This window comes from Kwoniella bestiolae, chromosome 6 (genome assembly GCF_000512585.2).
Source record: "Kwoniella bestiolae CBS 10118 chromosome 6, complete sequence".
In the NCBI taxonomy this organism is placed as follows: domain Eukaryota; kingdom Fungi; phylum Basidiomycota; class Tremellomycetes; order Tremellales; family Cryptococcaceae; genus Kwoniella; species Kwoniella bestiolae.
In genome coordinates, this window is record NC_089246.1 from 1,860,227 (window position 1) to 1,872,839 (window position 12,613).

The 12,613-nt window shown below is 47.3% G+C and overlaps 6 protein-coding genes across 6 annotated transcripts; 3 read left to right on the plus strand and 3 right to left on the minus strand.

Moving 5' to 3' along the window:
• Positions 1–478: 478 nt before the first annotated feature.
• Positions 479–2,400, plus strand: I302_107888 (uncharacterized protein; the record flags this gene model as incomplete). The annotated part of the gene is made up of 8 exons (XM_019192982.1): positions 479–677; positions 732–837; positions 895–1,071; positions 1,122–1,314; positions 1,374–1,643; positions 1,701–1,908; positions 1,964–2,074; positions 2,138–2,400. The coding sequence occupies 8 exons, from the start codon at positions 479–481 to the stop codon at positions 2,398–2,400; spliced, it is 1,527 nt and encodes a 508-aa protein (XP_019044459.1).
• Positions 2,401–2,989: 589 nt separating this feature from the next.
• Positions 2,990–4,613, minus strand: I302_107889 (uncharacterized protein; the record flags this gene model as incomplete). The annotated part of the gene is made up of 13 exons (XM_065870557.1): positions 2,990–3,046; positions 3,104–3,213; positions 3,278–3,405; positions 3,469–3,515; positions 3,570–3,603; positions 3,671–3,770; positions 3,833–3,870; positions 3,937–3,973; positions 4,029–4,098; positions 4,164–4,229; positions 4,363–4,397; positions 4,453–4,492; positions 4,560–4,613. 13 exons carry the CDS (start codon positions 4,611–4,613, stop codon positions 2,990–2,992), a joined length of 816 nt encoding a protein of 271 aa, XP_065726629.1.
• Positions 4,614–5,268: 655 nt separating this feature from the next.
• I302_107890 (uncharacterized protein) lies at positions 5,269–5,841 on the minus strand (the record flags this gene model as incomplete). The annotated part of the gene is made up of 4 exons (XM_019192980.1): positions 5,269–5,423; positions 5,500–5,575; positions 5,642–5,715; positions 5,781–5,841. The coding sequence occupies 4 exons, from the start codon at positions 5,839–5,841 to the stop codon at positions 5,269–5,271; spliced, it is 366 nt and encodes a 121-aa protein (XP_019044457.1).
• Positions 5,842–6,411: 570 nt separating this feature from the next.
• I302_107891 (uncharacterized protein) lies at positions 6,412–7,872 on the plus strand (the record flags this gene model as incomplete). Its single annotated transcript, XM_019192979.1, has 5 exons — positions 6,412–6,648; positions 6,722–6,847; positions 6,921–7,377; positions 7,437–7,657; positions 7,720–7,872. 5 exons carry the CDS (start codon positions 6,412–6,414, stop codon positions 7,870–7,872), a joined length of 1,194 nt encoding a protein of 397 aa, XP_019044456.1.
• A 597-nt stretch (positions 7,873–8,469) lies between these two features.
• I302_107892 (uncharacterized protein) lies at positions 8,470–9,618 on the plus strand (the record flags this gene model as incomplete). The annotated part of the gene is made up of 4 exons (XM_019192978.1): positions 8,470–8,738; positions 8,793–8,816; positions 8,877–9,479; positions 9,546–9,618. 4 exons carry the CDS (start codon positions 8,470–8,472, stop codon positions 9,616–9,618), a joined length of 969 nt encoding a protein of 322 aa, XP_019044455.1.
• A 202-nt stretch (positions 9,619–9,820) lies between these two features.
• I302_107893 (uncharacterized protein) lies at positions 9,821–12,515 on the minus strand (the record flags this gene model as incomplete). The annotated part of the gene is made up of 13 exons (XM_019192977.1): positions 9,821–9,961; positions 10,040–10,131; positions 10,186–10,271; positions 10,329–10,439; positions 10,496–10,547; positions 10,600–10,688; positions 10,746–10,851; positions 10,915–11,175; positions 11,245–11,550; positions 11,636–11,706; positions 11,763–11,880; positions 11,945–12,039; positions 12,106–12,515. 13 exons carry the CDS (start codon positions 12,513–12,515, stop codon positions 9,821–9,823), a joined length of 1,938 nt encoding a protein of 645 aa, XP_019044454.1.
• Between the last annotated feature and the right edge of the window lie 98 nt (positions 12,516–12,613).

The window sequence follows — 12,613 nt, forward strand, 5'->3', positions numbered from 1 at the left end:
TATGTTTACAGCCGAACTCAGGGCCTGTCAAACTCCATGATCTCAGGTCAGCTGATAAGAGAAACTCTTGTATGTGATGTCACGCATCTGTATCCGAAATGGGTCTCGTTTTATTGGTTCACCGCGGTATCTTGAGGGATGATCGGTCCATGACGGACCGGGGCCACTTGTTTTCGCTTCACGTTATCAGTCGTAAATTGACTAAATAGGTAATTTCCATCGAGGAGGTCTAACGTCAGGTAGTATCTCATCTGTCCCCGAGCGTCCCCGAGAGCTTTAGTCGGGGTCGAGAAGCTTAATCTCAGTGGGTTGGGATGATAACCTCCTGATCTCTTGTATGCTTGTGGCGACGACTACCAAATCACTTGGCAAGACTGATATATAATCGAGCTTCTCAAGAGTTTGACCAATGTCTATCTTCCCCTAAGCCAGCTGGGAACGAATAAACGAGTGAACCAACGAAACACAACTTGACATTATGGCTGAAGACAAGACCCATCTCGAGAATGCTACCGAGCAGGAGGTACCTTACGTCGATGAGGATAACAACAAGCATCGAAACATCCTCGATATCGCTGCGAAAGCGCACTACGAGCACATCGATTATACCGAGGAGGAAAGTAAACGAGTCTTGCGTAAGATCGATTGGCGACTCATGCCGATGTTGATCTGGATCTGTAAGTGCTCTTCTTGGATGGGAGGGAGGATTATGAGGCTGATAGCTGCTCCAGATGGTCTCCAATATGCCGATAAGCAGTCTCTCACTTTTGCCTCCTTGATGGGCATCAGAGAGGATATCCACTTGAACCTCAAATCTCAGGAATACTCGTGGGCAGGGTAAGTTGCTTTGTTTGTAAGCGTTTGGACGATCGGGCTCACAAATTTCACCTGTAGATCCATCTTCTACGCTGGTTATTTGGCTGCTCAAATCCCCGCTACATATCTCATGAAGAGACTTCCCATCGGCAAATTCATTTCCGTCAATATCATCTGCTGGTCAATCATTCTCGCATGTCACGCTTTGGTCCACAACTACACAGGTATCCTCATTTGTCGATTCTTGTTGGGTTTGTAAGTCACCTTGTTTCCTGGACAATGTTCTTCCGCTGACATCGTCTCAGCTTCGAGGCCACTATCACACCCGCATTCGTCCTGATCATCTCGATGTGGTACCGACGAACCGAGCAAGCCGGTAGAATGGCTCTGTTTCTGGCTGCAAATGGTCTCGCCACCATCATCGTTTCGCCTGTAGCCTATGGTCTGTCGGGTTTAGTTAACCCCGCTATCGCTTCTTGGAAGGTTCTCTATATCCTTGTACGTGTTCGTTCACTCTGCTCCACCAGCGCTTGAGACTGATCTTGCGACGTTTTCAGTTCGGTCTACTCACCTTCTTCACCGGTGCCTTCTACTACTACGCTTTACCCGACTCCCAAATCACCGTTGGATGGCTCTCCGAGAGAGAAAAGGCGATTGCCGTTGACAGGATCAAGGAGAACGCTCAAGGTATTGGTAACTACGTCTGGCAATGGTACCAAGTCAGAGAGGCTTTCCAAGACCCAAGGACCTATCTCTATTTCTCCTTCTCAATGTTCATGAACATCCCCAACGGCGGTATTGGTACTTTCGGATCGCTTATCATCAACGTGAGATCATATCTATTCATATTCTCAATGACGAGCTGACCCATAGTCACTTTGCAGTCATTCGGATACAGTAAAAGGATCTCTCTCTTGTTCAACTTACCCTTGGGTGCCATTGACATGTTCTGTAAACTCATTATCATGAACCTGTCCGATCGATTCAGAGATCGAACTGGATTCGCCATGTTCGCCATGTGTCTTCCGTTCGTCGGTGGTCTCATTATGCTCTTGGCTCCTCAGAACAACAAAGGTGTACTTCTTTTCGGGTGTGAGTGCTTTGTTACACCGTTGATTGCAATTGAGCTGACGATTGTGTACAAAAGACTCCCTCATTGGTGCCGCAGGAACCGGTTGGGGTTTGCTCATGACCTCTTTAAGTGTGAACACTGTTGGATACACCAAGAAAGCCACTGCTGGTGCGGTGCAAATCATTGGTGAGATTATTTCAGATCATTATATTGATGCGAAGGTGAGCTGACTTGACTTTCCTTTCACAGCCTACGGTATCGGTAATTGGATTGGTCCCCAAACCTTCCAAGCTAAAACTGCGCCTCATTACAAAACTGGTAAAATGATTTTGACCATCTTCTACGGTCTCGCGATTGCCAACTTATTCGCCTTGAGAATGGTCAACTACTTCGCCAACAAGCGAAGAGACAAGAAGGCCAGAGAGGATCCAGCAAGTATGGTCCAGCCTGAAGATGCGGCTGCTAGAGATCTCACCGATAAGGAGCAACCTGCGTTCAGATACATGTTGTAGGGGGAATCCCGTCGGAGATTCCTCTGTGAATTTCGTTCTGTAGAGTCTAAGGCGGTAAAGGGGGCTATCCCACGTTTGAGAAGGATGGATGGCGCACGGGGGAGATCGAAAAAGAGAGGGAGTGGAAAAAAAGAAAATAACAAAAACATCGAAATTAGGTTGTTTCGTCAGGTCGAGCTTTTGTATGTCCAAGAGTCAGCTTAGTTTTTGTAGTTCCAATTGGAAAGGTTTAGCTAGGTGTTGATCATGCATATCTGTCTGCACACCGCACACCTCTTTCTGGATTCGACATCTGTGACTCATCGCTGATCGACGCCCTGAGATCCGTGTTCAATCGGGCATATTCAGTTATGCGATGAACTTCGAGGACTGAGCATTCGCGAAACCAGAGGTGAGGTACATTCAAGATGCAAGTCTGTACAGGCATCTCAATTTGAGGTGACGAAGTTTGCCAGGCCGTGTCGCTTAGAGTCACTTGGCGAGTGTAACTTACTTCGCGGTCTACAAGGGATGGATGACTCTATGGATCAGACGACATGCATAAATCAAGATACGGTTTGAACGCAAGGATAAATACATTCCATAGCCCTCAATCAATATAAGAGTCATCTGGTAGTCGATACCCGTCGTAGATTCCTTTCATCACCTGACATCGTCATCAGCGATAGAATACATCAACCCTTGAAAGAATGAAGGCACTCACCAGCCATCTTCCCCCATCGATATTGATGCAAGTATCGTTCATATACATCCCTCCTTTACTCGCTAGGAGCAGAATCGGAGCAGCGATTTCTTCTGGTAGACCAGGTCGACCTATATGTTCACCATCCATATCAGCAACGGGTATGAAATCGCTGCAAGACACAGAACCACTCACCCATTTTACACCTCTTGACAGCTTTCGTACCCATCTCACCTAGTATGATATTACCATTTTCATCCCTTGAAGCTGTCATTTCTGATGGGAATATACCGGGACATATACAATTCACTCGGATCTTGAGCCTGTAGAGGAAAATCATTATCAGGGCCATGCACCATGCAGTATTCAGGCCGAACATCACTCACGGATGGAGGCGACCAGCTAACATCGAAGAAAGGTGGATGGTACCCGCCTGTGCATCGGTTTGTCAGCCGAAGTCGTGAGCAAAATGGGGAATATGGCTCACCTTGGACACTCCGTAGGTAAACGTGTTATTCCCCCTTTACGAGGAGTAGCTATCAGCAAGAAATCGCATTTGACATGGATGCAGTCTTACGAATTACTCACCTTTGTGGGACCAAACCAGCGACAGAGGAGATCATGATGACATTGGGGTTCGGTGATTTTCTAAGCAGCGGAATGGCGGCGACAGACACGTAATAGGGGCCTGCAAGGGGATTGTCGTTTATCAGCTTTGATCGAGACGCACAGTGACACAGACTGGCTCACCATTAACATTCACTTGGTGAGTCTTGATCCAGTCTTCGCTACATACCCCGGTCAGGTCAATTTCAGCGGGGCTCTTGTGAGGAGATTACAAACATTCAACGTACTCTTCTACCGATGATAAAGTAGGGTAGACGGAATCGGCTGTACGAGATGTTGGTGTAAGCATTGTCCCAAACCTAGGAAAGCCCCGACTTACGATCGGAAACTTGATTTGCGGGAGTCTTGAACAGTATCGATATGCCTGCACAGTTTATGACTGTATCGAGCTAAACGTTCCTCGAATCAGCCTGTCAAGTTCTCACTATGCTGTCAAAGCCTTGACCTTACTCACACAGCCGACCTTCTCATCCACCTGCTTCATCACTGCCTCCGCACCGGCTCTGGTCGATACATCGCCCTGTACAGTACTTCAAGATCAATCACTACACTTTTAAGCAGTATGACAAGGAGATGACTCATCTTATGATGTCTCCTTCTATCTCCTTGGCGGTCTGCTCCAATACATCAAGCCTTCTTCCGACGATGATCACTCTCGCACCATTGACCGCGAAAGCTGTGGTTAGGGCTGAGATGGGAGGCTTCGTCATTTCAGATCCGGCGTGACTGGATGTACAACCTACTTCGTCCAATGCCGCTTCCTCCGCCAGTAATCAATACGTTCTGTGATGTGTCCAGCCCCGCTCAGCAATGTACATCTCTGGCATGATAAGAACCGCTAATCACTGACCTGTCCGGCGACCGAGAACAAGTTATCGAGCTTGAACCTGTTGAGATCTGTCATTGCTGCCTCGTTGTTGATTCGAGGGGATAGTGTCTTGTACGAGGTGAATCCATCTGCTTGTATCTCAGTCGTGATCTTCCAGATGAACATTCAAGTCACCTCCCTAGCTCGGCGATAGAAGGACGAAAATGCCGATGTATCTGAAAATACCGAGATGGAGAGTTGCTCGTTGTTTCTCGGGGTACCTTCGGGGAACTTATCGAGATCAGCTGATATGGATCTGTGGAGGTGGGAAATCGCTGCGTACGCGCAAAATACCGTAAGAAAGAACATTGATAACGGTAACTCGGACCGTAATCGTCGTGTATCAATACAACTGTTTCCGGCAATGCCATGCATGAGGATAGGCGAAGCGACTTGCTCAGATTTAAATGAGGGACCTCAATTGCTTGGAAAGTTTGGAGTGATTCCGAAACCCTTTGAACATGAAGAAGCTTCAGAGCAATCATATTTCACCTCTCGATATGCGACCACCTGTCATTGCTTGAATATCGCATATGATGCTGCAAAGCCGGAGCATGGACCACTGCAGATGTGCATGTAACATTCAGTCGACTTGTGTTGTTGCAGAGGACCGATACAGATATTGAAGAAATAATGCATGGATGATGATTTATCTATTTACAGCGATGCGTATGAAATGCCCTGGTCTTCCTTAAAGCTCAGCTACACATTCAATCTCGATGGAAGCGTTGGGTCCACCAGGTAATTTACCAGCTTGGATACAAGTTCGAGCGGGCTTGGGGTCGGGGAGGAAAGCGACGAAGGCTTCGTTCATGGTGAGCATTTCGTCCATGTCCTTGAGGAAGACTACCATCATGATGTCAGGTTAATCAGTATGTGTTCGTCTCAATGCAGAAGAAGTAGAGTGGGGGGACTGACTCACCATTGTATTTTACAACCTTTTCTAATGATGATCCGGAGAGTTCAAGGACTTTCTTCAAGTTTCCTAAGGATTCTCGCTATGAATCATATGGAGATTATCAGCAAGCAACGAGGATATCAAACCAGGATGGGAGGTCACTCACAGTAGCAGCCTTGATCTCACCCATACCAACTTGACCGGAACAGAAGACGAGGTTTCCAATCTTAACAGCGGGACCTGCAGGCCGAAAGTGGTACTTGTCAGCATATCACATTCTGTGTTACATTGTGGGTGAAGCTCACTGTTGTGGGGCTTGATAGGGAATTGCTCGTTGGAAATGGTGATTTTGGTAGGAGCGGACATCTTGAACTGTTTTGAGGTACTAGTTTTACTGATTGAAGTGATAGACCGTAGTATTGAAAGTTTTCGTAATTTGCGAAATTGTTGAGGAGAGACAATCAAGCGCTACATACTTCATCCTCCCTATATATATGCTTTTGTACGCAGTGTACCCATGGAGTTCGGGTCACAAGCATACCGATTAGTCCAATGGGATTACATGCATTACGGTCCGAACGATATAGATCAAGTACTGCACCAGTTCCCCGAGCGTCCCCGAAGTCGACCCCGAATCTAACCAAGCGATAACGAAGAACCAACATCGTCCCTGAGCGATTTGTCGTGCGTTATCTTGACGAACCGGCTGGTGTGAGGGGTCCCCGACCGTCAACCGAATGGCGAGTTGTTGACCCCCGAGAGGGTTGGCAGTCGGCATTTCTTTGTAATCTGGGTGAGGACTGATAAGAGCATGCGTGTGACGGACCGAGAGGATGGAAGGTATATAAGAGGTTCAAGAGCTGTATCATGGAAGTTACAACATCACAATTCCCAAACACTTAACGCCACTATCCAATAGCTATCATCTTGATCACCATGGCTGCTCCATTTAACCCACCTACCAACTTCGACTCCAAACCTGAAGTGCCCAAATGGGTACCCCCTGCTGCCCCTACGGAAGACTTGGATTATGCCAAACTCCGTTCTATCGACTTATCATTACTTGACTCTCCTGATCCAGAGGTAGTCAAGCAATTGGTCGAGACCGCCAAGATCGCCATCAGGGATGATGGCTTCTTGTACTTGGTCAACTATGGTATCAACCTTGAGCAGGTGAGTTGCACTTGGCCGTATTGCCTCCTTCTCCTTCGGCAAGCAACTAAAACATGGTTTTGCCCTGTTGCAGCTACACAGACAATTCTCTATCGCTCAATATTTGCACAGGAACATCTCTGAAGAGGATAAAGAGAGACTACACTGGGATCCTCAAGGTGGACTTTACGCTGGATACAAGCCTCCTTTCGGATGGAGAGTGAGTGGTAGTTATTCCAATGTTGGCACTACTTGAGGCTCTTCGCTGACAACACCTGCCTACTCTCCTTTAGACCATAAAAGGGAAATACGACGGTATCACCCAGTTCAACTTCTACGAAGAAGAATACAAATCTCTCGACAAAGTTCCCACCTGTGTTCACCCATTCATGGATGAAATCAACGCATTCACCGAATACCTCACCCGATCAGTCAACAAGCGACTATTGACCTTGTTGAGTAAGGTTTTGGAGATGCCCGACGATTACTTGTACGAGAACGTTGAGTCGAAAGGTCCTACCCCGATCAACGAAGGGTACTTGAGACACGCCTTATTCCACCCTTTCAAGAACGAAGAGAAAGGTATGGGTGAAGGTTTGAGGATGTTCGGTCACACCGATTTCGGTACTACCACCATGTTGTTCAGTGTTCCCGTCACGTGTCTCCAGCTGTGGGGTAGAGATGGTATTTGGAGATATGTGAAATACGCACCAGGGGCGTTGGTGATCAACATAGGTGACACCCTTGAGCGTGAGTGCAAGGTGCCGCAATGGGAAAGAACCAGCTTACACTATTTGATCCTCCCGCAGTCGTATCTGGCGGGCACTTCCGAGCGACAAGACACCGAGTCCACAACCCCCCACCATCACAAGAGACCTTTGAAAGACTTTCAGTCGTTCTGTTCAACGGATCCAAGGGTGATCTCAGGATGCAACCATGTTGGGACTCTCCCTTAATCAAGAGGGAAGGGTGTTTCGAATCTCAAGGTGCTTACAAGGAGTTCAAGGTGCTGCAAGATAAAGGTATCCCTGTGAGTTGGTATGTTCATGACGATATGAGACAATAACTGATGTCCTTTTTTCGAGCATTTAGGTACCTACGAATAAAGAATGGAGAGAGATCTCGATCGTAAACACCCGACATCCCACTGATGAACCCGAGAAGCTCTTGAAAGAAGTCACAGTGAACGGTGTCAAGTATATCGAGGTGATCAACCAAGGTGTAAGAGTGTTGCAACCTTTGTAATGGTGTTCAGAAGAAGTGTAGTAGTCTTTTCCGTTGTAAATTTTACGGTATGCATGGTTATGTGGATTTGATCGGTGTGAGAAACGCATAGGTGTGTAGCAATGTATCGGTATAGTCGAGGTCTATGGTGTTCTCTCAAGATCCGCATGTTTTCACAAACAGCATAGGTGAGGTCAGACTAGGTATTCTAAGGTCTGCCTATGGGGTTTTCTCCCAGGGTATGGTAGTCGGGTGATGCGGAATACAGATCTTTGTAATGACTGTCGATGCTCTTGAAAAGTGAGATTAGAAGAATCGTAATAACAAATCGTAGTGCTGTTAGGATCGATCGATTAGGGTGGTCTCGATACTTTGGCTGATCGCGTGAACACATGTAACACTACCCTAACCACCTTTCATTCGTCATCGTCATCATGTCAATTGCCATAAATATCAATCGACCGTAGCCTAGCTCCCCATCGAAGAGCTGAGATAATGTCAACATGCAGCTCGGTGTTCTTCATAGTCCAGGACACGGTCGAGTAATCTGTATCCAAGCCATACAATATAATAGGTTCTTCCATTGATCCACACGACACTTCGTCTACCCCCTGCAACATGCAGATCGAGACTTGCCCCATATCCCAACGAACATGGCTTATGCACACGCTTCAAACATTCATCCGACCTTTCAAGCCAAGCTTGGTGAAGCCCCCGTCAAATCTGGAAAAGAAGCTTGAATGGTCTAAAACTGGTTCACCGAGATTATCGATTCCTAGACCAGTGAAGAGGAAGTGCGTCGTCACGGAACGGTTGGTGGAGGATGTATGGCTTTATGATTTGGACCACAAGAGCTCAACGCCGAAGAAGAATGGGAGGATATTGTAGTGAGCAAGCTTCTCGTGAATGGATATACGGGATGTGAGCTGACTTTGTGATAGCTTCTGCGGGGGAGGATTCCAAGCGTAAGTTCTACTACCTGTTCATTACCATGCCTGCAACTCATCGTTTAAACTCAAATACAGCCCACCTTCCTCGCAACACTGGTCATTCGTAGTAGAACTATCCCGTCGACTACCTCATCTTCATCTCACGATAATCTCCTACCCACTCGCACCGCGGACCACCGCTTCTACAGCCATCCCAGCGTTACTCAAAGTGTATCACGAGATATCCTCCCAGTCCCAACGGGCATCAGAGGATCTGCATATGTGTGGTGACAGTTCGGGTGGAAACATAGCTTTGACCCTCACACTACACGCGCTCTCGACCAAGTCTGAAGTAACACCCAAGTCAATCATGTTGATCTCACCCGTCGTGGACTGCTCAAATAGTAATCCTGATATGAAAGAGGTGAACACGGTTGATCCAGTCCTTAGTACCGGCTACACAGGGGACGTGGCTATAAAATGGCGTGGAGATGTATCACCCTCTGATCCGACGATCTCGCCGGTGGAAGGGGAATTATCTTTGCTGCAGGATAGGAATGTCATGGTCAACGGAATAATAGGTACTTGGGATGTGCTTGCGCCTGATACGATCAGGTTAATGGATAGGTTGAAAGAAATAGGGGTAGAAGGGAAATGGTGGGTTGGTGAAGGGCAGATGCATTGCTTTCCTCTTGCATGGTGAGTGAACGCGTTGATTCGATCGGCTAGTGATTACTCCATCACTGATTGAGTTCATGGCTCCAGGAGATACGGCCTGAGCGATAGTGTAAAAGCGAAAGACTGGATTATAGATGTATTGAAACAGTCATCGAAATAGCATACCTTGCATTCCTTGTCATCGTTGTATGTATGATCACCCATTCATCAAACAGAAGATACATCGCATAGACACCATCTTATATACCGAAGCAAAACGTAATACAGCTAATATAAGTAATTATAACGAATTTGTTAATAACCTCAAAGCACATCAAATCATCAAGCAGAGGATGACCCACACTCGGATCACTCGACACTTCCTACGCCTTGATGTCTTTATCCTCATAAAAGAGAGGTTCAAGCTTCGCCTGTCTGTTGAACAAGAGGTATCGCTTGAAGGCCCAAGGGAGCCATTTCTTGAATTGGTAATTAATGTATACACTAGTGGGGACGGAGAATACCTAGTGGAACACATGGTCAACGTCGAATCACATGGAACGCAAGTAGAAAGAATAGCAGCGGTGAACTGCCAAACTCACCTGATCAAGCTCTTCCAATGTGAGCTGCTTGGTCTCCCTCATGAATAAAAAGGCAAGACAGAACGCCACCATGTTGGTACCGGTGTAGAAGCCTGGGTAGAGAACGATAAGCCTCTCACTCTTGAGTTCACGAATGATGGACTCACCGAAAGTACCTGGACCGCCAAACTGCTTAAGTTGGAAGGGGAACCACAAACTCAATAGGAAATTGACAAAGTAGTTGATCGATACGCTGTCCAGTGAACCCAATAAATCAGCCTCGTCCCGCCCTACTCGGAAATCCACTCACGGGAAAGCCTGACCCAATTCTCGATGAGCCAGTGGGAATACCTCAGCAGAGTAGGTAAAGATGATAGGACCTTCACCGATGGAATAGAATATTGTGTAGATGTAGATGAACCTGGATAGGTGTGTCGTAAGTACATTTCCTCCAGTCTCAAGCGTCGATGTACTCACAAAGCTACAATCCCAGTCCGGATCCTCTGCTCTTCGATGTAGAAGGCCATACCTGAATGAAATTCAGTATAAGAGAATTGTATATATGCTAATATGATGCTCACCAGCAGCAAGGAGTGAAACGGCCATCAAGGGGAAGAAGAATAGGTTTAGAGTTCTTCGACCGAAAGTGTCGATAGTGAAGACAGCAGGCCTAGCGATTTGACATGATCAGTGGAATGGTTGACCTTGTCTGTTCAATTACACTCACCAAGTGAAGACAAAGTTCAAAGCACCGAAACCCAACGATGCGTACAGTGCATCTACATTGGAAGCACCGCCGTCTACGAAGATAGTGGAAGAGTAAAATGCGATTGCTACATAACGGGTCAGGAAATCAATCTGTGCCCAATCCTGTATTGAAGATCAAAGCCACTCACTGTTGATCCCACACAAGTCCTGACCAGCATGCAACACCGAAGCGGCCAGTGTTGCTCGTCTAATTCTCGGAACGGTGAAAAGGTCAGAGAATCTCTTGAACATCGATCGATCTCCGATGACCTTCTTCTCCGCTTCCCACTGGACCCAGGCGTAGAAGAGGTCCCGAGCAGCCTGGACATCGTGTTTACGGAGCTTACGCATGGATCTGAATGCTTCTGGCATACGGCCTTTCCGCATGTACCATCGAGGTGATTCTGGGCCTGGAGCCACCACAGAATCAGCACGACACAAGACAAGCACCGGTCCACAGCAAGCGACGTCTCACTTACAGAACCAAACCATGATAGCCAGCGGTACAGCAGGTATAAACGAACTTCCAATCTGCAACCTCCAAGTGATATCTCCCGAGTTCCTCACAATGGCATTTGCAGCGAACCCAATGAAGATACCGACAGTGGTCCAGAGCTGCCACATCATGACGAGAGCACCTCGAACGACGGTGGGCGCAACCTCAGCGGAGAAGATGGGGATGGTGGACCCCTTGAGACCGATTCCGATTCCGAAAAAGATACGGACGATGAGGAGTTCTTGCCATGTGTGGGTAAAGGCCATTGCGATGGGGGTGGCGATGAGAACTGTTCATGGGATTAGCATTTGTACTGGGAATAAAGGTTTGACGACGGGTGGTTGATAAAAGGGATGGACCAAGGATGCACCCACTGATAGCAGAAATGAAGATGGCACCTCGTCGACCGAATAGGTTGTTGAGCGGATCGGAAGAGTAACAACCGCTGTATCATGTCATTAGCATCCAACATAATCCAGCGAGAACCGGATAATTGCTTACATGATGGGAGCAGACAGATATGGAATGGCATTGACCAAACCTAGAATCCATTGATCGTGCGCACCTCCAGGCTCATCGAGTCCTCTGTTAATGCCGAACTCTTGGGGGAAACCGAGGTCTAACGTGCAACAAAGATCTATATCAGCGCCGTTTTCGCCTTAAACAAGAGTTTCATGACCTACTCGCTCCGTTCGAACCAGTTTGATCCCATCCCTGGACAGCAGCACCCATCGCACAGGCACCTACGACCCACAGAAGGTCTCTTGACATCCTCCATCTGAGATCGTACCAAAGGAAATCAGTCATAACCGACCATACGATGCAGATTACTAGATCAACTCACTTATGCTTATGTTCAAACTCGATAGCAGCCTTCTCCTCCGCATTGAGCTCATCAATAACATTCCAATCCTTAGGCCTCTGCGCTAGTAAAGCACCTTTCCTAAACGTATCTTTATGCTCGGGTAGTCCGTGGGCATCGCAAAACTCGTCTGCTTCCTTTATGAGCTGGACCTTGGAGATACCATGTAAAGCATTTTGCAAGGTCGCTCGAGCGGCCAATCTCGCATCTCGATCTTCGGGGGTGTAATCGACATGATCACCTGGTGAGGGCGTGGGCGAGGGCGAGGGAGCATGTTCATGATGAGTGATGGGTTCTGCAGACTTTACGTCTTTCTCATTATGAACATGAACGTTCGAGTGAGGGTAACTATGAGTACTGGAACTATCGTTGGTGTTCTTCGGATCAGACATCTTGCCACCTTGTTCAGATTGTTTGGTTCAGTATACAAAGGGACGATCGGACGACCATGACCACGACCGCCCACCGAAACTGGGCACTGGTATATATA